The sequence below is a fragment of the Prenolepis imparis genome, unplaced genomic scaffold, assembly GCF_030444845.1.
Source record: "Prenolepis imparis isolate NDT839.2.m4 unplaced genomic scaffold, iyPreImpa1.0 SCAF_15, whole genome shotgun sequence".
Taxonomy (NCBI): Eukaryota; Metazoa; Arthropoda; class Insecta; order Hymenoptera; family Formicidae; genus Prenolepis; species Prenolepis imparis.
The window spans coordinates 943,917-970,169 of NW_028141173.1; the positions used below are offsets into that span (position 1 = coordinate 943,917).

Below are 26,253 nucleotides of genomic sequence, written 5' to 3' on the forward strand. Positions count from 1 at the left end.
ATGCATTTTTAACAACAATTATGATGATAAGAGATGAGAAGAGATGATAAGATGCGTATTTTATATATAAGAATGGCGCAAAGGGGGGGGGGATATCTCAATGTCAATATAAATGAAAGCTAACAATAATAGTTGTACCCCTTTCTCTCTCTCTCTCTCTCTCTCTCTCTCTCTCTCTCTCTCTCTCTCTCTCTCTCTCTCTCTCTCTCTCTTTTTCTCTATTCCTGGTATAACGTATTTTATTATTATTATATAATGCAATGTAATTGTATTTTGTTAAGATTATTTTGTTATGATGGATAGAATTATTATTTTTTAAAATTATTATTTACACATAAATATAAATCACATTTTAGGACAAAAAAAATTATAGTTACAAATTTTGCAGTAGACAATTATATATGCCAGTTGAAATAATTATTTATCAAAAATTAGTCAGAGTTTGATTGAATTGAATTTTAATATTGATAATAATAGGCTTTTATCGATAAGAAAAAGAATAACAGATTTATATTCTATGAAGAACACTTTCAGTAAAACTTTAATGAGATAGTAAATAACATTCTTAAATATTACATTATGCAAATTATGATATATAATTTACGTTACAAAGTACGTTACATAAAAGACTAACAATAAGATTAGATCATGTTATCATCCTGTATCATTGATACTCATTGTCAGCTTGCTTGTTCATTGGTCGATGCTACATGCGCTTTGTACGTGTTGCATTATATTTTTAAAAAAGAGATGCAGTCGTAGTAGACTTGCTCGATCGTTCAGTATCACTAGTAGTGCTCGATCGTTCGTATTCTCCGCAAGAAGCAGAAATGGCTATCGCGCTCGTATCCTTGATTCTCGTAGCATTGGTGGTTCTCTACTTTTACTTGACGAAGAACTATAATTATTGGCAGAAGCGTAAAGTACCTTGCGCGGATGGCATTTTACCCGGAGTCGGCCACTTTTGGGACCTCATCATTATGAAGAAGAATATCTCTGACTGCTGTCGCAAGATCTACAACGATAATCGGAATCGCAGTATGGTAGGAGTCTACAACTTCAGAACGCCGGCGTTGATGGTCCTCGAACCGGAGCTAGTGAAGACGGTGATGCAAACAAGTTTTGCAAACTTTCACGAGAACGGCTTTAAGATTGATCCTGAGTTGGATCCTCTTTTGGTAAACAATCCATTTTTTTCCGATGGTGAGAAATGGACAACTGGCAGGAAGCGTTTGACTTATGCATTTTCCAGCATGCGACTAAAAATTCTGCTCGAGAGCGTTAAGCAAGTATGCGAGCAGTTCGAGAACTACTTGGATAAAAAATTAAGCAAAGTCGAAAAGATCGAATTGGAGCTGAAGGATATGTTCGCCAGATTCACCGCACAGGTTGTGTCATGCGCTGGCTTTGGCGTGGACGGATTGAGCTTCAACGAGGAGAAAGAGAACGAATCTTTTTACGCGATGGGCAAGTCTTTTCTCCAACCGACTGGTGTGAACAAAATGATCTTTATGCTTGTTTTTTTTTTGCCGTCGCTGAATAAAATTTTTAGAATACCTTTCTTGCCAAAGAGAGCCGATTGTTTCTTTAAAACGGTAATCGCGGATGTTATGGAACAAAGAAGAACAGAGAAGACACCCAGAAACGACTTTCTTCAGTTGATGGCTGAATTGGAACGGATGGAGGGTAGTAAGATTGACTTAGATGTTGTTACATCTCACGCGGTGTCGTTTTTTATTGACGGTTATGAGAGCTCCAGTACAACTTTGAGCTTTGTTGCTTTTCTATTAGCTAGTTACTCGGATGTGCAGGAAAAATTACGCAATGAAGTGATGTCTGTGCTCGACAAGTATGATGGCGTGATTACTTACGAGGCTTTGAAAGATATGACGTACATGGATCAAGTCATAAGCGAATCACAGAGATTCATTCCTACGGTGGGATTTCTGAACAAGATTTGTACAGAAGCGACTGAACTCAGAGGATCTGATGGACTCGCCTGTCACATTGAACGCGGAATGCAAATTCTGATACCTGTTCATAGTCTGCAGGAAGATCCTCGGTATTGGGAGCATCCTGAAGTATTTGACCCTGAAAGATTCGGCCCGGACAGAAAACATAGCATCGAGAGATTCGCTTTTCTTCCTTTCGGTGAGGGTCCGCGAATCTGCGTAGGAATGAGAATGGCTCAGTTACAAATGAAAGCGTGTCTGGCTACATTTCTAAGGAAATATAGTCTTGAACTTTCCCCGAAAACTCATACACCCTTGAAGATGGTGGCTTCGACCTTTTTGTCTGCAGCAGAAGGTGGTCTTTGGGCTAATATTCGACCGATTTATTAATGTTTTTTTTTTTTTTTTTTAGTTTGTCGTGACATTTTAGAAATATATCTTTCTTTTTTTCTATATAATTATATGAATTATAATGATTTTTATAGCTTTTTATTTGATGGCAAAATATTTGTATGAATCATGTATATTAATTCTTTTACTTTGTTTTTATTTAAACTACTTAAGTATATTTTATTATTATGATGAAAGGAGAGAGAGAAAGAGGGAGAACAATTTAATATTTTAAGCAAGATATTATTATTGTTGATATTAAATTTATTGTGTGATTTTGCAATATCATTAATCATATATTATACAGTAATGTCACGACTCCACGATATCTAATTTACTCATTTAGACTACAGATAAAAAGTAACATGTGTTAATAAATGATGATAATAAATGAGTTTTATCTGCATGGAAGTTAATAATTATTGTACCATATACATTTCGTATTGTAGATAAATCTATAATTTAGAGAGAATATAAAATACTATTATATTACACATAATATGCAATGTTGTGATTTGCATTTTATAAAAAAATATAATTATTGCGCAAGAATAAAATTTATATCTTTTAATAAAACGTCTTTATGTATAATTAGGCGGCTTATAATTAATTTCAGTTATTGACAAGTCATCGATAATATTTAATTATTAATTGTCGATTTTTAACTATGAGTATTTATCATAAAAAAATATAAGTTTACGTAGATATTAAAAAATGCATTTTATATATACAGTGTTTATTTGTTAAATGTACTTATACATTTGATACATGCGATATATATATATATATATATATCGCAAGCGCATTACTCTTTTTTTTTCACGAGAATACATATACATGTTCTTATAAAACTAAGCTCTTATCGTATAAATTATTTTATATAATGAATAGAAAGTATGCGTGTTATAACATATGCGTAGATTATTAAGATCTATCAAATAAGGCACTACACGGTGAAACCAAAGTGTTCTAACTTCCTCAAATCTTATCATAATCGGTAAAGCGATAAAATTAAAATTAAATTAATAATTTGGAACGTAATTTCTATTCACATGGTATCTGCTGGACTGATATCTATAATTGATTTGATTAATGCAATATGTCATTATATAGCGCACATGTTATAGATCTTTTTCAAATCTTTATCATGACGATCGATTTGTATTTCGCCGATTAAAATCTTAGCTCTTTAATCTTAATTCGATGACAAAGAGAGCGCGAATTATGCTTGCTTTTGGTGCCAGATTAATTAACAGTAAACGAAACAGCTTCTCTATACGAATTCTTCAAGAACAAAAAATCTGAAAACACGGGCAGGCAACTTCTCGGTGTGGGTTTTTAGAGGTATCAATGGTAACTTAACAACACAACGCAAAATTTTGTGTAACAATAATCAAGGATATAAAGTAACAAAATTAAGTTAACAATAACGATTATACGTCATGGTGGCTGGCCAAATATTTTTGACGATTAAATATTTGTCGCGAAATTTTCAGGCGCTATAAGAGGATTATCGTTGATTGATAATTTAATTATAGAATTTGTAAATTAAATACAATTTTTTATATACAATTGGAATATATCATGGAAATGATTGATTGCTTTTCATCATGAATCTCTTCGAGAAAGATAAGAGTTTGATGAGTTTCACGTAATTTTACGTATAAAATTTAACTTTTATTCGAAAAATTTTCAAGCATGCACCTATTTCCGGAAAGTATTTTTTTTACCGTGCTTGTTTTGGGAATTGTATTCACAATATCGAGCAAGTCGCACAAATAGATTTTATATGCCAAGAAAGAAATATAAGCGTAATCATTATTAATTGCCCAATTGGAATTTGATTAATCGCCCTGCCGTCAACAATAATAAAGCAATCTGGTGCTCTCGTAATAAAATCTAAGTAGTAAATAGTAATAAAGATAATAGCAATAAAGAGAATAATAATAATAATAATAATAATAATAATAATCATAATAAGGATCAAACAAATGGGTAGGTAGGGTAAACAAAAATGGGATTGATAACGAAAATTGTGAGTAACGATTATAATAATATGTTTAAGGTGGACAAAAACTAATAACTTCAACTGACCAAAGTTTATAACGCAAGATGCAGAGCATATTTCAACTTGTATGCATTTTTAACAACTATGACGATGAGAGATGCGAGATGAGAATTTAAGTGGATTTGGAATTTCACAGAGCAAATAATCTACATGAGTCAGAAGGTAAAGCAATTTTTAATTTAAATTTGTAAATTATTTGTGCATTTTAGAGAATATTTGTCGAACTTTAGGTAATATTGTATAAGATTATATAAGATTTTTTTTCTCTATTGAAACATTTTATGATGGTAATGAAAGCTTAAGATTCTATAATTTGTTATAATTTAATTCACAATGAATATTAATGCTTGCTAACATTAAACATAAAATATCATTAGAAAATATATTCAAATTTAACGAAAAATATCGCGTTCGAATGTGTGAGAGAATTGATGGATTATTGAATACAAAGTATTCGACAGCCAATTATTGTGGATATGCGTGAGATTACAATGATCTATGATGCAACACGAACAAAGTATCAATAGTACACAATTAACAAAGGATCAACAGCGTTAAATTCAATTTTTTTTGACAGTGTGAAAAGTGTCCAAAATCTCGATATAACGGGGAACATTCGATAGAAGTAATAGATTTAAACAGGCATATTAAAGGGAAATGAAAAATGTAACAATCGTCTCAAAGTGTAACATTCGACGGCTTATTATAACAGTAACAATGCGCCAAATAGAAATTCAACGTGAACAATTGGGAGAATCAAATGGGACGTGTACCATGTATGTCGGGGCTGACCAAAAAAAAAGCGTAGAATTCAAACACAAACGTAAAAAAGAAAAAAAATAATAACAGAAACAGTAACATTCGAGAAGCATTCAAAAGCAGCATAATACGTTTGTGTATACTCTACTCGGACGATTATTTTGCGAATTATATCAAGCGCGTCTTTCTTTCTTTCGAAATGTACCTTGAACACTTTCATTCGGATTGTATTATTTCGGACAGTTGAAAATTTAATTTTAATCGTTACTACGGGCAAAGTACAAATCATCCTTGTTGTAAACTTTCAATTCGATATCGAGTTTATATCGAGTTCAATTGAACGATTATATTTATCCGAACAATTAATGATTTCATTACTGAAAGAATATATATACGCGTTTACCCTAAATCTTAAAATTATGTCGCGAAAAATTCCTGACTCTACGTAAGAAACAGTTAATGTTAAACTGTTATATCTTATATAATTCATATTAATATAATTCTATAAATAACTTCCTCAATTGACAGATATATGTGGACCAATACTTACGGCTTACTGTCTAAATCAATCTATCCTAATTAATTATATTCCTTATGAAAATTAATAAACTTAAGTAATACATGTCTACGAGATGAAGCTATCAACTGTAAATTAAAAATATCCGATTTGTAACTTCTTTAGATGAATAATGTATCACGTTTTACACCGAATACATTAATAAAAAAGCAATGTTGCAAAAGAGATAAATAATTGTAATATTTTATAAAAATAAAAGAATAAAAGAAATATTCTATGAATTGGAATAAGATTTGCAGTTGACAGGACATACAAGTGACGAAACTATAGAACCTATATCTATAAATATCTATGACACGATGTTATGCGACGCGTTAAGTTTTACATAAATATGTTAAGTAATCCACGTTCTACGTTCTTCAAATATATCAGCTGATAACACGAGAAGATGAATAACAAGATTTTTTTTTTTTTTACTTTTCCTATTATTTTTGTGATCTGAATACTGATCAGCTGAAATTAAACACAGGAGATTTGAGAATGTATTCAATTGCGCAGATCAAAGCACACGTAGATCCTGGAAGAAACGGTTGGTTTCGCAAAACAGCCATTACATTTTACATTTAGATAGATCTTTATCTGTAATTTTTACTAGACAATTTTGCGAAACAAACTCTCTTTCTCATCCTTCCAGCATCTCCGCACAATTTATAAACAATTTTGAATCTTTGGTTTGCGTTTCTCTTTGGTAGCAAACCTCAAATATCTATTTCAGTCTCAGTATCATAAAGTCCCATGAAATTATTATTTTCGAGCCACATCAGCTTTGTCTATCAAAAATGTATTGTTTCGTAGAACGTATCATACTTTTCATATTTACATCTCTGTTTCTTTTTTCTTTTTTTTTTTTAGGGTTTTTATTTCTCATTTTGTTATGGATAAAAAATAAATCAAAACAAAAAATAAAAAAAAAAAGATAAAAAAAATTATAAAACTAAAAAGATAGATATATATAGCAAATCAGACGTGAAATCATCGAATATCGAATATTCAATAAAAGACATGTTAATATATAATAACGATAAAGTTTACTGAGTATAGGCAAATAAAAGAGTTTAAAGTTACAATAAAGTTTGTAATTTTAGAAAATTTGAATGTTTGGATATATGAAACTACTCATTTTTACGATATAGAGTTTGCAGCCAGTAATATTACGCCAAACTATTACTATTATAAATCAATCATCTAATTTTCTGTTTAGGATAAAATTTTACTGGCACAATGCAATTTTTAGGAATTCGTAAAAATATATGATTTCCTATATTTTTTTGTTGAGATCGACGCGTTTCCTGCAGAAAATATCTTCCAATCGTAAAAATGACAAAGTTTTCAAGCTTTAATTTTGTTATAATTGAATTTACATATTTTGTAATTCGGGAAATTTTCTGTCAGTGCAAAATGAACATGATGGAGATGTGAATGGAATATAGAATATATAATCGTATATATGAATATTTCTGTAATAAGGCAAAAAGGGAGATAGAAATTTTAATATCGACGATGATTTCACGTGATTAGCAGAATAAAAACAAATAAAATAAAAGTAATATAAGCAAAATAAATAAATAAATAAAACTTATAATAAATTAATAAGTAATCAAATGCGAAAAAATTGAGCCCCTAAAAGGCAGGACTGTAATTTCATTTTTTTTGTGATATCGAATTTAATTTTTGCTCGTAATATATATCAAAGATTAATTGATATTATTATTAAAAAATTAAATTACATAATCTAGAATGTGAAATTTAACAATATTGGAACAAAATATATTACTTTTTATCGATGGTCCCACGACGTCCATGTTGTCCTTGATTTGAATGATTGAATCCCACGTGCGATGATAATTTGGTACTTGATTTCTACGTATCTTATCACGTGCTTTTTTTTTGTTTCCCAAGAGTAATCTTTCCGATGGATTTCAAACAAGCAATTTATCGTATATTGCTTGTCTCTAAATTCTTGATTAAATATGGAGCTCCTCTTGCCTAATGAAAAAAAAAAATAATTATCGATTAGATTAAATTATTGATCAGAGTTTGTCGAGGATTCTTGCACAATCGGAAAAGTTCGCGATAGCGATTTTTGTCCTGAGATTTGCGTCGAATCATCAAGTGCAATGCCTTTTGATAGATATTCTATTTTTCTTTCTTTTATCATCTTCATATACAGATTTGAATCTTCGTGCATCGATTGATATCGATTCTGTGTAGAGCCAGGTAGAATTATTAGAGAGTTTCTTGAGAGTTTATTCCGAGTATATGGTTTCTTGTTCTCTTGTGTTTCCTGCGTAGTTTCTCGTGTTCGGTTTTTTTTGCTCGTTGAACGTAATTTCGGATTAAGAAATGAATTTATGCCGCTACAGAGCCGCGTGCACAAAAATTTATCATTGCTTGCTTTCGTGACGTGATGACAGAAGTTACTTCGCCAAGTTTGTGTTGGCAATTTTTAGCTGTTTTCGAAGTTATCCTTGTATTGGACCAAAAAGGACTCCGCGTGTCTGGATTGTTTTGCGTAATTATAACGTAATCCGCAAAATAACGATATAATCGAGCATCGTAAATTAACTCGATCGCGAATGATCGATTCGATTGATTTCTGAAACGACATCGCGTGTTTCGCGAATGTCATATTTTTTTTCTGCTCACTTCCCTGGGATTTTGTTCACGAATTTGCGTGTGTTTTTGAGACTATCTGTTTCGAGCGCTGCTATTGTTCTTCGGTAAACATTAATCAAACCCAAAAATGTTAAGTCGCAAAAATTAATCGGTGCGTCGACTCGTCGATTCGAAATAATTTACAAATTTCGATCGAGAGCCATCAATTATCCCTCCAGCCAAATTGAACTCTGGAGGGTCGATTTTCCGGTCTGTTTAGTTCCGTGCAGTGTTGCTTTTGGACTGCACGATATAATTTATCTGCGTGTTTGCACTTTGCTTTTGATCTGCTCTGAAGCCTTATGTCATTAGACGTGTGTGTGACGTCTTCTCTTTGAATCGTGAAATAATCAAAATAGAATCTTGTGGAGCTGTTGCACGTAAAGTCGCTGTACGTTCAAACAATTATCGATAATTATCGTCCTGAGAAACAGATTTGAAATTCACATTGAAACTTCCTTTTGATCGTCGAGCGCGAGATTGCAGCGCGTAAAAAAGATTGTTGCGGGAAGTGTAAACGGATTTTATTTCTCGCGAGAGATGAATCTCTGCTGTAAATCGATACAAGAACTTAAACCGGAGTTTGAAAAGGCGCGGCCTGTGCTGCGGCCGTGGTTTTATTTTTTGTTTTAATAACGTTCTGCGAAATTATTCCAGATGCGAGACTTGCACTTGCATGCGACGAATGTGTCGATGAGTTGCCGGGGTTGGAGGAGTCGATTCCGTCCATGCCGTGATCCTTTCGTGAGAAGAAATGGGAAGACGTTTCGTCCTTTTCGAATCCAATTTCGAGAGCGAAGCAGAATTCAGAATTTCGCGGCGATGCGAAACAGTAACAGAGCATGCTACGATTATTTCTTATTAACGATGCTTTTTTTCCAAATAGCTGCAAAGTAATCCTGAAGTGAGTCTCGCGTGATGCGCACGCTGACGTTTCTTCTTTTCGATGATTTCTCGATGATTTCGGAAAAGTTTACAGAGAGAGAATAATACTTTGTTTATCATTGTCGTTGCTTTTCGAAGCAACACGGTGATGTGTTAATGTAAAACGCGTTTCCAAGTCTCGCTGTTTTTGATGATTCACACATGTTGCGTTATTTTGAATGCGTTAGCTTGAAAGGTTGCCTTTGGTCTGGCGAGAATAAACAGGTGCAGCCATTTGATTGTCAGCCAGGTGATTGAATTGAATTTCTTCGAATTTTGCCGATCGTCGCGTTAATGTTCGACGATTGACGTCCGATGAATTGTCCGTCCGACTGAATGGAATAAAACTTTCTTAAGACGGAGAATGTGTGTGATTGGGCCCGGTGAAAACAAAAATGTGCTGCCTTGGTGTCTCTCGAGGTCGATATCGGAAGATTCGTTCTCGATGAATTCGCGGAAGTCTGTATCCTTCAACGAAGATGCTTCCGTTCGAAGGTTTGTGTTTTCTTTTCCAAATGTGTGCTAGGTAAAATCAATTGATTCTCTTCAGGCTGGCCGGGTAGACACGTGAAAGCCTGTTTTCGCCTCTTGTGCAACGTATAAATGCGAGAAGAACGTTTGAAGAAACGCGAGAAAAATTCAACAAATTCCTCAGTATAGTAATAATGTAATAATTTAACGAATATATAATTCTGCAAGTGATAATAAAAGCTTGTGTGAGATGTGAGCGTGAATCGAAGAATTGCGCGATCGTCGCTTTTTCGTCATCTCCGACGATCTCCCCCGATCATCGAGGAACGCGAGATCGCCTTGAACAAGGTACTCGTTATCCGTTTATGTTTCGGTTCCTCGCTGGACAGCTGGCTTCCGCTTGACGCTCGTTTCCGGCTGCACCCGTCGATCTTGATCCTCCCGCGCCATTCCGTCGACTGATTGATGCCCCGATTATCCGTGATTGATGCTGCCTCGTTGCTCCAGGCCGTGGCGATGAGACCTGGAAGGGTGTGAGCGTTAGCTACGAAAAAAAAACACACAAGGGCCGGTTGTTCAGTTTTTCATGTTGAAATTCTAATCTAACCCGCGGAAATTTCCTACCAAATGCTCTTTATTTGATGCTAACAGATAATCTCTTTCATTGTTTCAGATAAAGTGCGAGGTGTGCTTATAAGTAAAGTGTGCTTAAGTAAATGTTCGCGTCATCTTGAATGTGTCGCAAATATATGAAGGGAGGCTAAGAAGAAACGTTCCGTTCTTTTTTCCGATGGAAGTCATCTTGAAAGTCTTTTGTCTGAAAATCCGACGAGAGTTTCCTTGGATGGAGAATTTCAAGCAATTTTGATTCGTGCAAACGTATTCCTGGGAAAGGTGGCGATGACGTTGTCGATCGATATTTCGATAATGTTTTGGATCAGCCTCCATTGGTACCAAAGTTTCTTTTTGTGATGTGGACAAGTAGTTTTTGATCAGAAGACGCTCAATTTCAATGGTGAGTTTATATTAGCTGATGTTCCGAAAATCTTTAATTATGGCATCGAAATGAAGTGTATCAATGTAGCCAAAATTTCTGTCAAATGTAAAATTTATTTTTTTTTATAATCATGCGGCTGTGTGTGTGTATGTGTGTGATTATCGGCTGGTTGAAACTTTGAAGAATTAATTGAGATGTCTGATAATTATCATTCATTTATATACGTATCTTGAGATGTGCTTGATTTTTGGTTTCATTTTTGATCAACTAACACAAATAATAATGTAGTTACTCCAGTTTTTTCAGCAATATGTAACATTTTTATATTTTGTGAACCTTTTATTATTCTTCTATCAAATCAATATTTTATTAATATTTTTTTTAATGTAAAACCTTAAATTCTTCCTGGACCATTTTTTCGGATTTTGTTTATGTAATTCTCTCGGGCAGGATACAGGTCGTGTAATAAAACAATTTGTTGTTTAAACCATTTTTTGAATTTCTTGAGAAAATCTGCTCGTGTCTTTGCATTTACGCTGAATGTACTTTAGAAGTCTGTCTATAATAAATTGATATATATACGTGATTTCTTAGAACAATTGGATTACCCGTACAATAGACACAGTTATTTGAAAAATAATAATATATATTTTGTTCATTGAAAGTTTGTTATCTTCAAGTGTGATTTCAATCCTCGTGTCGAACCGAAATTTGCTTACAAATGCATATTCCTCGTCTTTCGAGTTTTGTAAATATATTCTCAAACGTCTTCAACTTAATATTATTCATATCTCAGCCGCGAAGATTTTTTCTATTATCGATCTTCTCTGTTGCGTAACTTTTCTGATCTTTTCGAAACCTTTTCCTCGTATCGCGTAGATAGCAAAGACTTACGCGCATTTAAGGGTCACGATGCATTTAACCGAAGAGAAATCGAGGAATTCTTGTTATCGAGAGTTAACCGAACAAAGTATCCGCCAACATAGAGAACGTGTCCATTCTTTTCAGCTATACATTTTTTGCACTGTTTATCGGTGATTTTATCTTGAGAAGACCTTGATTTGATATATTTTTTTTCTGCGAAGATTTGAAAATTTTTTGCCGCTGAGGGGATAACTCTTGCACATAACGTTGCATCTTAACAAATAACGGCTGGTAAACCGAAATTCGTGTGCGATTTTGAAAAGTTCCCTATATGCCAGGTTGAAGCTTCCCTTTTCTCTTCAAGAGCAGTAAGACATTGTAAAGCACAAGCACTCTTATTTTTTTCTTGTAATTCTAATACCTATTTTTTTTGCAACAAATCTTTCAGACGCAATTCTCACAAGAAGAAAGTATTATTCGATCACAGATACGTCGTGACACGCACTATTGCGAGAGAGCAGCTGGTAGTAATCTGCGTAAAAAAAAGTCTCGAATAAAACCTCGCAGTTTCACGTTTGATCACGTCGACAATATGTCAATTATGCTCGCGGTTCGGAGGAAGAAGGGTGTAGAGAGAAGAATACACAAGCAGCGCAGAAAGTGTGTAGCTGAACAGAGGAACAGAGCAAGCAAACAAGGAATCAAAGCAGTCGGTGGTTGCCTATATGTACAACCGGAACAACCGGCCCCGGAAAGACCGGAGAGCACAAAAAGAGGCCGAAGCGTGAATTGTGGAGGTGAGGTTGCGTGGTCGCAAGAGAGAAGACAAAAAGGTCGTGCTGTTGTGCTGCTAGTGCGAGATGCCGGACCGTGGGACTTACATGAATACATTATACACGAGGTAAGAGTTAGTCCCTTTTTTTTTTACATTTTTCTCTCTCTTCTCTGGGAACGCGCATCAGATCAAGGAATGAGGAATGTGAGAAGGAAACGACAAATGTGTGTGATGACATACACCTTTCGTACATGAAGGGTAGGAAGATGGTATGTGTTATGTGTTATGTGAGGGTTAAAACAGAACTTTTTGTGGCTCGTTAAGTCGTGTTGAGAAGTCGCGACCGGAAATGCTAAAACCGTGGCTCTTTGTTACACGAGTCCGGCCTGCTTCGCGTTTTCGATATCCGGAAACTTCTTTTCTTTTTTTTGCTAACGATCGAGGTTTGACGTTTCTTCGGATCGTTAGAGCGATCTTGACGGGTTTCGACGATTGATTAATCTTAATTAATTACGCCGATCGTATAAGAAATCATTTTGAATCATAGAGCTCGATACACAATGCAACTGCGACGATCAATCGATTTCACGGATTAATTGAACTCGCGTGAAACTGATGATGGTTATAATATGATGATGGTAATTTATGCAGAGTATTGTCTTCTCGGGACATTTAATCTGAGAAATAATGTCTTCTCGATGAAATCACAGTTTCTGGCACATATCTTTCTCATCATTTGCGGTCGAAATTTTGACAAAAAGAATAATTTTGACGATTGAAGAGAAGCTTCTCTTCTCAGGATCGATATGACTACAATTTTATTGATACTGATTATGATATTTTGACAGTTTTTGCATTTATATCTTCTTTCGAAAAAAAATCCAATTATATCGGCCGCTTTATATATTTTGAGAAAGTATATATATATATTACGAAAGTTCGTAAATGTATTTTGTACTCGTCTGAAGCAATCAGAATTAAATTTTGAGTAGTTAGTATATCACAATATAAAATTCAGATATCAAGATCTTGTAATGCAGAATAACAAAGTTTTGTAGCGCAACATTAAAAACAACACGAAACTATCCTTATGATTTGCTTCTATTGCTGGATATTGTGATTATTAGAATAAATAAAATTATTATTATAGAGTTTTTCGATATTTAAAAAAACCTTTTTAAGAACGTGTGCTTTTAAGTCTGAACTTTAATTCAATATACAATATACTTGTCCTTTAATTTTCTATTTTCTAAATGTCTTTTAATCTTCTTTTTCATCTGGTCGGAATTTCTTTTCAAACAGAGCAAGTCGATCCCAAAATATTGACGTGTAAAATTAAAACATTTTTCAAAAATACACTGTACGATGTGGAAGATAAAAACGAACAAGATTCCTTTGTTTTTTTTGTTGAAATAATGGGAATATTTTGTTGTTGAAATATCGGTGAATGTATAATGATAACCGTATATATCGTAAATTGCCATTATTTATTATTGAATAGTCATCGCTATTTTACTGCAAGCCCATTTTTTAAAATATAACATAATATGTCACCACCATGTATGATTTGAATTTTATTCGGTAAAGTATCACTAACTCAAATTAATATGATATTACAACTCGGATCAAGAATTATGTATGCATTATGCTGTTTTGAAATAAGTTTGAATGATACATTCAATAATAAGCTCTGTGAAAAATGTATGTGTATTTAAAGAAACTTTTTCTATTTGTACGCGCATTTCCTTATAATGTAAACCAATTTCAGAAAAGTATCATAACATGAATTTGGAAAGCATACAGACTATTCTCATATGGCACACAGTCGGGAGTTTTACGGTATTAAAGAATTCATGCGAGGTCTAAATACAGTAAATTTTTCAATCGTATTAAATATCAGAAAATTTATCGGATTAATCTATATTTTTGTCATTCTCTTCTCAATGATTGTAAATGTATTTATCTTGAATCAATGATTGAATTTTGAAAATTAAAATAGATCTTAAATGGAAATCGATATCGCGACGTATTAATCACTGATATTTCCAGTAGTACTCCAAACAATAATGTTCACAAGCTCCTTTGAAATCTTATTTAAGAAATTAATTTGGCGAATGAATGAATTCAGCAACCGAATCAATGCAGTGTTCACGTGCGCTGATACGATCGACAGCTCTTTCTTCTCCGGCAAAAAAATTCCCCCTCATATTCATTGATCGAATACGCGAACAGGTATTTAAATCACAATAGCGTAATTTTTATGGTGACATTTCGATGATATTGAACACTTATTTAGTACAAAATTTGAGATAAGATAATTTTTAGATATCGATATTTTACTATAGTTAATATTTGTTCACTTTATACAAGACTTGATAAAATGCAACACTTTATTCGCCAGATAATATTTTAATCGAACATTGAAATTTGCACTAACTGTTAAAAATCCAATTTTTGTCATTTTTATTAGCAAAATTTTTTCAGACCAGTCTTATTGCCTGTAACACGAAACTTCATAATTAATCTATTTTTCTTTTGTTACATCGACAGAAAGTTTATATTATCATTTCTGTTTCAAAGCCTGAAAGAGTACATTAAAATATATATGTGCCAAATAAAAAAAAGTTTCTCTGTCATACTAGAAATGAAAATTTAGCTGTAGAATAGTACTTTTTCTTTACATCATATCATTACATTATATGTGAAGCGTCTGTGTGAATGTTTGTAAATATACAAATGTTTAAATGTCTATTTTTTTATATATTTGAATTTGACGCATCCAATTTCCATAACTGTGATTTGAATGAAATTTAGATCAACTTTATTTTTAATACAAATAAAATATCAGAAATCACTTTTTTTCTATTACGATGAAGAATTTTTTGCAATTTTTATTTTGCTTATTATTAAAGAAGAATAAATCTTGTATCCAGTTTCCTATCAGTCCAGTTTTTTCTATCAAATTTTCGTGATTGTAATCTATTTTTGTTATTTCAGAATATATTATTAATTTACGAATTAATATCTATTACAATAGCTGACTTCTATTGATTCTTTATTTAACTATTTGTCCAGATAATGTAATTTTGCGGTCCATGAAAAAGTTTTGTGTATATTATAAATGAAGCCAATTGTATATCTGACATATATCTGACGAAATTGGAATTGACATGGAAATTGCAATTAGTAAATATAAACATTTATTTCATTGGTCACATTTCACTTGAACAATACATAATGTAAATCAAATTTTAATTTACGAAATTTGCTTGTTCTGGAAAATTGCCTATTTTGACATTGGAGTTATGAAGATTGTTAATCAGTAAATCATATTTGTTATGAAATATAAAATTTCGAAATATTATCTGTGTTAATCAAAATAAAGCATATCGTTGATAGCAGCAAAAAAATCAAAGATAACGAAATATATACCGTATCATATCATGCTGTTATTTTTATCTGCAAAGTTTGTGATCAATTTTTGTTATATTACTGTCAATCAAAAGTACACAATTAGTTAATGAACGCTCGAAAGGAATAATCGATTATTAATATCCAGTCATGATGTATGAAATAGAACAAATTTCAGGATTATTACTATAATTTTTATATTTCGCGGATGCATTCTATTTTTTCCAATCGATATAAATCGTTCACGGAAATTTGTCATATTTTAATTTCTTGTCATGTTATATCTTTGTATCGAGTTTTGAAATATCACTGCATTGATTCATTAAAGTTTTTTCGATAGCGACAAATTGGGATCGACTTAAAAAAATTTTAGCGATCAATTTCATATTAATTATAGCCAATATAATATTTTCACAGCCATAATAAACAATTATTTTCAAACAGCACACGTTTAAATATTTTTAACTCGAGCAATTGAATAGCAATTTGAGTCGGTATAATGATCGATTAATAATTGGGACAAAATTGATTGCTTCAGAATACCCGTCAATGATATATCTGTCAATGTCGTCTTCAATTATGTCAAGTTTAAGGAGATATTTCACCTGCTTGAATCTATGCATATATTTTCGAGTTGAAATTTTATTCCCGCTATTGCATGACGAAAATTTTGAGAAATGATACTTTGCCATGGAGATTTTCGCGTTGCATTACTTTACGCACAAAAAAACACATGTGGTGTATCGACAATTTATGGATATGCGGGATAAAATATAGAAATGCAGGGTCTACGCATGCATATTTTTCTCTCATTGCATTTATTAAGCAGTTGGTGAAAGATGGAAGAGCGGATTAGATCGAGAGAGTCAGTACAGAAACAGCAGTTTAATTTAATTTATCGAGAGTTATTAATATGCGCAAATGATGTGTCAATTGAATACATGCATTTGTTTAATTTACACAGACAAACTACTACTGATGAATCTGTAAGTCCAACTATTGATCGATGTTAGGATGATAGGTACGCGTTTAATGTACTTATAGAACATACATGATTAATGATAATCGAGATCTACAGGTGCAGCGAGAAACTGAAAATGTAATCATGATATCATTACTCTCACAATCTCGAAATGAAGATTATTCAAATAATTTTTGTTTTTTTTTTTTTTTTGGTACCCCAGTGTGAGACTGCAAATTATATATTCGCACGATACAATTTTGGATCAATTTATCATGTTGTTAACATTAAAATTTCACGAAACATTTTCTCGTAATTACTAATTTACTAAAACTATTTTCCATTTGCAGATAATAATAAACAACGAATGCGTGAGTAATGATAACGCAGCTACGAGATAAGCAGATTGAGAAGAGCGCCTACTTTTAGACGAGTACAAAAGAGAATTTCGGAGGAACACTATTGCACACAGAACAATTTGATGAACTGAAAATATGAAGTATGAAGTAAGTAAAAAAAAAGAAGCGGCAGAATTTTTTCGAACACGCAATGACGAAAAAGAGAGAGACGAGCAAATTTTTCAAATCACATTTTTGGAAGGATATTAGTGCCTGGATAGAGTAGGTCCGAATAATCACAATTCGCGAGTAATTTCGGAATTTTGATCGTAGATTCACGCTATTCTGTCTCGCAAATTTTATTCCAAGACATCACCTTCGTCGCGATTAATTTAATTTATCTCCCATTTTTCAGTAAAATTTGATCGTTTTCTACCTGACCGAAAATTTTCACGTATATATAGTACTATTTAATAAAATTAGAACACCGTAAAAAAACTATATATATATTATTTTATATATATATATTTCCATGATATCGCGCGTGAATTTAGTACGTGTAATAATTAATCGCGCGTTGGTTAAACAAACATGTGGCATGCTTTTGGGAATTTAATATAAATTCAATTCAATTCGAATTTTTCGATAAACATTTTCGAAGCATGAGCTGGCGAATTAAATCGCTCCCGGTGTTCGCATTTCAATGAATTGTACTGTGTAATCGACCATCATCTCCGCGAAAAGCTAACAATAAGAACCGTCTTTTAGAATTTCATCTTATAAAGATATACATTCGTTAGCTTCAAAAAATGAGCCGGTATAAACATAGGTTTTTCTCTGCAATAAGCGTTTGTGTGAAAGTGTACTTTTTTCACTTTTTTAAAATTGCAGAGCGTTATTAGTTATTATATATATTAACGTATATATATTTTGATTTTGCTTTTCTTTTTGCAACAAAAAGCACGCGGATTCGTCCGATTTTTCGCATCGCATGGCAGCCGATTATCGTATTTACAGAGCAGTGCAAAAATTTCCGGCTTTACGAGGCAGAACGTCGAAGATCCGCGTGGGCCGAATATCTCTAAACGACTTTTAGCGTAGTCTATCGAAGCACCAAGATCACGTGCCAGGACAAAAAACCCGAAACTATACTCACCATCGTGATAGTTGATGTAGAAGCTCCGATCGGATCTGCGACAGAAAAACGATGACGAATGCCTATTAGATGTGCGGTCCACTATCTCCTCTTCTCCTCGTCCTCCGCGAGAATCTTCCTCGACCGTTTGACCTCCACGGCCGATCGGTCGAAGAAGAAGCCGATAGAGAGACTTCCTCTCCTCGCTGTTGATGGTGATGTTCTGTGATCGTTGCAGACCAAGCGAGCCCTTATATACTAGGCCCTTCCTTCTTCGACGTGCACGAGGGTTGACGGGGGGGAGCCCTGCCCTTCAGCAGGGCCCTGGGAAAACGAATCGGCACAATGTTCCTTTTCAAGCACGCTCCCTTCTTGTCGTCTCTCTTCCCTCCTTCTTCCCCTCGTCGAAGAAGGAAGAGATCGCGACTAGAGACGAAGACACAGCCTTGATCCTCTGAACGGGATCCTCCGGTCCTTACCTGTTTCCACGTAACGTACTCGTCGGTTTCCTCCCTCAGGATTTTTACCCCAACGCGAGGGACGCTCTAGTCACCCCTCAAAACTGTGAAGGGGGCGAAGGTGCCCAGGTGCCCGGCCTGGAAGATAAGTCGGGCACTTTCGAAAAATTCGCTGCCACACGGTATAGAATTTTTGTCGGATGGTTTTTTGAGAAAGGAAAAGATTCAAGATGCGCGTGAAAAATAAATCTATCTCCAGATGCAGGGTTATTATTTTAGTCTCGTTGGCTCGCAGAATGAAGATTCATAGATAGATTTTCTCGGAACGACCTAAGAATCTTTATGCTTTGAAGTATCGAATCGAGGAAGAAAGAAAGAAAAGAAATAATATTCCCCTAATTTATAACTGAATAATACATTTTTTGTAAATTAATAAAGATGATTTATATATATAGAATATCGCAAACGGATAAACGTGATCTCGCTCTCGAGCAATTTAAGTATTTTTAAATATGACAGTATTTTTAAATCACACACAGATGTTTTCGTATCTCTATTTCGGTAACTAGACTTGTTGCCCGCAATTTAAGTTGAAATTCGATTAGATCTTAAATTAGTCGAAATTAATATAAGAATGTTGAAAGCATCTGAGCAACAATATTGCAGATTCAAATATTGTTTCTATTTAATGTGACGTGCAATTTTGATGGAACCGTTATTCCTCGTTCATCCCTTTGTATGACACGAGAGTTATACCGGTTTAGCGTTTGCGGTAGCTAAATCGATTTCCTCTTTTACATATCTCAACGATTTCTTTAACCCTTTTGATAACCACGGATCCAGTTGTATGAATCTCATCCGTTGACCGTTTCTTCTCGCAGAGGAAACGTTCCCTGTTTCCTTTCTCTCACCCTTCTCGAACTTTCCACCGGTGCACGCTCAAGACTCGAAATATACGTAAAAAAAAGATGACACATCTCGAAAACAATTCAACCTCCCCATGGAGATGTTACTAAAACTTTCAATTTTCATCTGAAAGAGATACAGCGAGCAGAAAAATGTTAAGGAATATTATTAGATAATTTAATTTTTCTTTGTTTTACTAACTAAACATTCCATCTTCGTCCTGTACACTTATCCCTTTTAATTTATTGTTTATTTTTGTTATTTTTTTCTCTCGATTGTTTAATCTTTTCATTTGCTGTTCCCTCTATTATTATTTTCTCAATCAACTTATTTCTTTGTCTCATTAATATATCACCCGAATCGCGATCAGGATCAGGGTGGTGTGTAAACGGTTTTTAAAAGCACCGACACGCGCCACCCGCAGCACACGATATGCTCCTATAATCGGAATTGATTCCTCGACTATTCAGGCAAGATCGACATGAATCATTCGGCAAGAACATTTAAATGAATTCTCGTCGACATGCGTAACGTTAACTATGCGGGTGCGGGTACCCCATCAGGGGGAGATTACCAGGGTAGATAATTGGTTAATGACTCTTGCTTCTCATCTTTTTCTCAGTGTGTTTGCTACGACCGTATAAGTATATATGGAGATCAATTCGTTTTTGCTATAAATTAAAATTATTTCGCGATGAAATTTCGTAATACGGTATCGGAATCCATTCTTCTTCTATCGATATTAGAAAATAATTGATAGAGGAATGAATTTTTTCTATTTTTTATTAAATAAAAATTAAAAAGGAAAAAATGCTAATTGTATAAAAATATTTATTCTGTCTCGATCTAATTTTAATTTATAGTACTAGATAAGATAATAGAGGGCTGTTCTAAAAAGAATGATGGTTAATAGAAAAATTAAAAAATTAAATTAAAATCTTATCTTATAATAGATATAATTCTTATTCCCTTTTTCTGTTTCAGGAACTATGTTTCTTCTTCGACTTTGCCTGTCATCCAATAAATAAAAAAAGTGTTGCGTCTTCTGGAGTTCAATATTTACGGTATTTAAAACATATACTATATATTTACACACACAAAATCATTTTCTTAATTAACGCGACAATTCTAAATATTTCTATCGTTATTAATGATATGAAAATAAGTTTGAGAAAAATTGTTTCTTTTTCTCTAAATAATAATTAACAAAAATATTTTCGCGATATCATAATTTCCTTGATTTCAAAGATAAGCTTCCTTTTAGATGAAAAACCACATTTTTTCTTCATTATTTCATCAGTAAATCGATTCGTATATTTATCGTGATTTGTGAATTATCGTAATGTCGCAATTACTCGTCGTTATTTCCGATAAGGCAGATGGCCGGAACTGCAGTCCAGTTTCTCGACGTGACCCAGGTAGTTATTTATGCAACACTTAGCGCACGACCCGAGGGGTGGCTGCCGAATCTGGGGTGGGAAACGGGTGTGTGCTACGGCATTTCTGCATCCCCTGCATTCTCACGCGAACGTCGATACGTATGAAAAGAGCTACCTGTGCAAGGAGTGTCATTTTTCAGACAGGTACACACATGTATGTGTGACTCGCTCGTTTTCATTGTGTGATTTTTATCGTGACGTCATCAATGGACAGGACACGTCACGATATAACGGCTTTGATAATTGCCCCTTCCTTGCCTTTGTATCAAAATAATTTGTAAATTCATGCGTAACTGCTGAAGACAACTATATTCATTTCATCCATTTTTTATCTCGATTTTTGAAATAAAATATTTATCAATAAAATGCATTAACAAATCATTAATAATAAAGAAATATATCATCGCGCACTTAATTAATTTAATATAATTGTATTTTGTATATATCGTTTATTTAAAAATTTCTGAATTAATGCTATAGATAAAAATAACAGCATTCAATCAATCAAATATATTATTAGATTAAATTTATTCCTTTAAATGCCCATGCATTTTATTAAAATTTTATAATTGCATTATCGTATTATAAATATAAATCAAGATTAAAAAAAATAAATATTAAAGAAAAGAGAATTTATATTACACAAGATATATACTATAATCAATCACACACGCCCCTATATCTTTCTCTCATTAGTTAAAAAATGCTGAAGAATATAATCTTGTGCAAAAAAATGTTTTTTCAAATTCAGTGTAATCATTATTCGAATGCATACTATATATTTTATCATCTTTTTCCAATTTCGCGTGTTATTAAAAATTTAATTATTGTTCTGTAACACACATATGCATACACTTAGAATTGCAAACATTCATTCTCTTTATCAATGTGATTAAAATAAAATAATGTTTTTTTTTTCTTTACACAATAATGCAAAGAAATTAAAGATTCGCGAATATTCATAGTTTATTCCATCGCATAGTAAATACGACGAGCGAACGAAGAGAGAAAAAGAAACGCGCGCTATTTCTTGAGCCCTTCGACCTTTCGACCCTCTGGGCCTCCCTGATCCAAAACTACTGCTATTGCACAGTCGCCTGGTTTCGTACATTTCTATACACACATCTGCTTTATGTTCTCACGCTATTTTCCTTTCAACTTAGAACTTTCAAATAACGATAAGTTTTGTTATTGGGATTTAAGAAATTAAATCAATATAAAAAATATAGAAAATATTTCGCTTTTTAAAAAATTTGATTATATAATTATTATATATTTTTATAATATATATATAATTATAATTTTAATGTTAATTATACATTTAAATTTATAACTTTTTTGTACATGTGTTTCATGGTATAAAGTAGTAAAACATGTAAAATTTTCTTTATAGTTTATAAATTAATAAATATAATAATTATATAAAATATAATAATTATAAATCTTAAGTAAAACTATTAGAAGTTTTATTTTCGTTCAAAATTTACGTATTACTATTATAATGATATGTTCATTTAGATAAAAAAAAGAGCAAAGAAACTAAAAAAAAATTATAAGAATCATATTTGAATAAATTTAGTATTTAATAAAAATAGTTAATTATATTAGTTAATGTGTACGTGCAAATAATGTGAAAAAAATTATTTTGACTATTATTTTAAAAAATTATTTATAATACAAACAAAAGAATTTTTATTGATTTCTTTGATTGATTTCTCTTACTTTGGAAGTATACAATTGTATATTGTATATATACTCACATAAATCAATACATTTATAACAAAAGATATAGAAAACGTTTTAAGATTTATTATCTATTAATCTTATAAGCTTTTCGACACATTTTTCATAGATATTAGTAGTATGTAACTATTTTAAAAGGTGAAGAGAAAAAAGTGGGACGTGTGGAAATCATAGTAGGATAAATGTAAACATATATAAAAAATAAAATATTTCAATATTTTTATATTTAGGAAATCATACATATGATTCGGGAAACTCGAATGTTACATCCCGCCCAGTCAATTGTTTATAAACTGAAGCAAAAGTATCAACCTGCCCCGAAAGATAAATTAAAATAATTACATACACGATAAGAATTCGCATAAATATTATATATAAAGAAAATAAACAAACATACCTTATGTTCGATATTTGTTTGCTCGTTTTTATCCAAATGGACTTTAATAAGTTGAGATCCATCAAGTTTCACTCTAATACGTTTACCAATAATTTCCACAGGATATACAATATCTTCCAATAAAGCGTCATAAACAGAGGTCAATGTCCGGCTAAACAAAATAAGTTACAAAAAATTAATTAAATTTAATTAGAGAAATTATACATTAATTATATGTTTTTGTAGAATATTTATAAAAATAAAAACAAAAAATATATAATATAATAAATAATTAAATTACATTTAAATTTAATCATACAAAAGCACAAATATAATTAATATATATTATGTAAATTTTGTCTTACCTTCTGGGACGCTTTTGTTTATTTTTGGTACGGGTTTTCCTTGTCGGCTTCGGTAAAATTTTACGTTCTCCAACAAACATCACATGTTTGCCAGAAAACTTTTTCTCTAATTCACGTACTAATCGTGTCTGTACCTTTTGAAATGCTTTCAACTTGGGCATGGGAACGTAGATAATTATAGACTGTAAAGAATAAAATTACTTTAATATATAATTCTTTCACACACACACACACCCACACAAATAGTATTAAATAGCACACATATGTTAGATATAAAATCTTACCTTCTTATTATTCGTTTCAAGTTCCTTTGCCTTGGTAATGTAAAGTTCCCTTAAATGCGATTTTAAATCGCTATTCATCTCCAATTCCAGAAGAGCATTTGAAATGCTCGCCTCGAACTGGTCGGGTTCGGCTCCGCCACTTTTAACTATCTTCGCATTGGCCGTGAACATCTGAAAAGATTTCGAGGTTAGAATATTGTTTATACAGCTATTTAAATATTCGTGTGAGATATGTTAGTCGAAATATTTTGCAATAATGTTAACTTAAATGCGGATTCCGTGAAAATGCTGGAAACGTTTGTTTAATGTGAAAATAAATATTTAAATGCGGCATATGTAATGTAATGTAACGCGAAACCTGACAGAATCCAACGTAATCAATATCGTGGATTTATCATCCGAGAAAGATATTGAAAGCTACACATTTTACGAGGCTTTAATTCTTATAAAACGTAAGATTTCATATTTTTTTAACTATTTTATAGCCGCAAAATTAAATGTTCAAAAACACACACCTTGCCCACTTGACAGCCGTGAAAAAAAGGAACCAACATAGAAATACAACTCGTATGTGAATTCTGGGCACCTGCTGGTTTTTTTTTTTTATTGGTCTCGCCAGAGGCCGCTAGCTAGTACATTTTTATTTTCCATTGGTACAAAACTTTTTTGCATTGTGGTAACACTGTCTATCGAACGGACAAATTTTGTAATCTTCCAAAACAAGAAGTATCGCTTCTTTGATATTAAAATTTAGGATAATATTATATTAAAATAGATATAAAATATTATTGTTATTGGTGCAGATGAATCTACATTTTTATTATTTAACGATTTGTCAAGTATCTCGATTGGCAAGATTATCTATATTTCTATATAGATTCAATCAAGATTTCTATAGATTTATGTTCAATAACATAAGTTTTCTCAGTATAGGAAGCTTAATCGGCCTAATAAGAAGAAAAAGAAGTTTTCTCAGTGTAAAAAAGATATTTAATTATTTATTTTATAATTGTATATTATTTGTTCAATAGTGATTTTTATATCTATAATTTAATTATATATACACACAAAAGTGTTTATATATAATAGATAATAATATAATGGATTCGGTAGAAGGCTTGCATGACTCTTCAAATAAAGGTATAACTTGTGATAATAGTTTTGAATATTTGCAATAATATAATATCTACTTAATAATATCAATTCTAATTTTTCTTGTTACAGTAGCAGCCTTAGTAGAAAGAAATATTTTACCACAAGGTATATATCATCATTAATTGATCCAGCTGCTGTAGCAAAATCAAGTCAGCAAGATTTGACAGCATTGGTAACAGAAATTGAAAAGGTAATGAAAGATAATTTTAGATAATTATATATATTAATTGTTTAGTTATATGTGTAATATATATTGTGTATATGTATACACATATATATAACTTATCAATATCTTGTCAATATATTTTTATATTATTATACATGCTAAACTTTATATAACTTTATATAAAATTTATATATTATAAATAGGCAGATAGGTGTATAAAAGTTAATGCATGTAATAAGTTACGAGTGATAACAGAACAGATAAGATTTTTAAAAGCAAAAGCAAGCCGAAAGTATCTTGCTGAAAGCAGAACAAAATGCAAAATTACATCATGTAGCTTGTAATTTTGTAAAACAGCCTGGTCATATATATCATTTATATCAACGAGATTCAGGGCAATTTTATTTTTCCATGCTTAGTCCGGAGGTGAATAATGCTTTTGTGTATCACTAATTAATCTTATGAATATAAAATATTATAAGATTAATGTTAATTCAATATATATATATATATATATATATATATATTTTATACTCTTGTTAAAAGGAATGGGGTAATTCTGCACCATCACAGAGTTGCAAAGGGTCTTTTAGATTAGAATATGATCGCTCATGGACTCCAGTATTTGAATTGCAGGCAAAGGATGATGAATGAATTACATCTGTTTAAAAATTTATTACCTTCTAATAAGATTACAAATACTCTTTTGCAAACTGTTATGTTAAATAATAGTACCTAACAAGTTTATTGTTATAATTATCTGATAAATGAAATTAATATTAACCGGATTTAAAAAAAAAGATAATATTTAAGCAAATACATGAAACATTGATGTTTATGGAATGCAATATTTAAAATACATATATTTAATAAATATAAAATATAAAAACATTCATTGCTGAAAATAAATTTCTGTAAGATTATTATGAAATATTTTACCACATTGCACAAGCATTACCGCTTAATAGTTTGTATTAGCTTAAATATTTTCTCTTAGATGATTTTTTAAGTTGCAAAAAATTAGAACTGAAGTTGATTAAAGAGAATTTGTAACACTGCTCAATATCAATCAATTTTTAATCTC

The 26,253-nt window shown here is 32.0% G+C and overlaps 3 protein-coding genes and 1 long non-coding RNA gene across 8 annotated transcripts; 2 read left to right on the forward strand and 2 right to left on the reverse strand.

The window, feature by feature from the left end:
* The first annotated feature begins 550 nt into the window (after positions 1 to 550).
* Positions 551 to 2,748, forward strand: LOC145945850 (cytochrome P450 9e2-like). The gene has a single exon (XM_083055052.1). The coding sequence runs from the start codon at positions 831 to 833 to the stop codon at positions 2,340 to 2,342; it is 1,512 nt and encodes a 503-aa protein (XP_082911178.1). The 5' UTR covers positions 551 to 830; the 3' UTR covers positions 2,343 to 2,748.
* Positions 2,749 to 8,026: 5,278 nt separating this feature from the next.
* On the reverse strand, positions 8,027 to 20,415 carry LOC145946368 (uncharacterized). Of its 2 annotated transcripts, XR_014427048.1 has the most exons (3): positions 18,757 to 20,391; positions 18,299 to 18,601; positions 8,027 to 10,319 (listed from the first exon to the last, which is right to left on the reverse strand). It is a non-coding gene; the product is annotated as an uncharacterized LOC145946368 (long non-coding RNA). The 2 variants fall into 2 exon arrangements; XR_014427047.1 differs by having other exon boundaries at positions 18,299 to 20,415.
* Positions 10,313 to 25,839, forward strand: LOC145946364 (uncharacterized). Of its 4 annotated transcripts, none has more exons than XR_014427043.1 (5): positions 10,313 to 10,811; positions 12,106 to 12,558; positions 17,155 to 17,310; positions 20,626 to 20,705; positions 21,017 to 22,418. XR_014427043.1 is itself a non-coding variant. In XM_083056000.1 (5 exons), exons 2-5 carry the CDS (start codon positions 17,299 to 17,301, stop codon positions 25,511 to 25,513), a joined length of 354 nt encoding a protein of 117 aa, XP_082912126.1. In that variant the 5' UTR covers positions 10,313 to 12,558; positions 17,155 to 17,298; the 3' UTR covers positions 25,514 to 25,839. The 4 variants fall into 4 exon arrangements, 2 of the variants coding, with proteins under 2 accessions (XP_082912126.1, XP_082912125.1); XR_014427042.1 differs by having other exon boundaries at positions 21,021 to 22,418; XM_083056000.1 differs by lacking the exon at positions 21,017 to 22,418 and adding exons at positions 25,073 to 25,193; positions 25,373 to 25,839 and having other exon boundaries at positions 10,313 to 12,558.
* LOC145946363 (small ribosomal subunit protein eS7-like) lies at positions 23,026 to 24,424 on the reverse strand. Its single transcript, XM_083055997.1, has 5 exons — positions 24,364 to 24,424; positions 23,849 to 24,019; positions 23,565 to 23,746; positions 23,221 to 23,371; positions 23,026 to 23,135 (listed from the first exon to the last, which is right to left on the reverse strand). Exons 1-5 carry the CDS (start codon positions 24,400 to 24,402, stop codon positions 23,058 to 23,060), a joined length of 621 nt encoding a protein of 206 aa, XP_082912123.1. The 5' UTR covers positions 24,403 to 24,424; the 3' UTR covers positions 23,026 to 23,057.
* Positions 25,840 to 26,253: the final 414 nt, after the last annotated feature.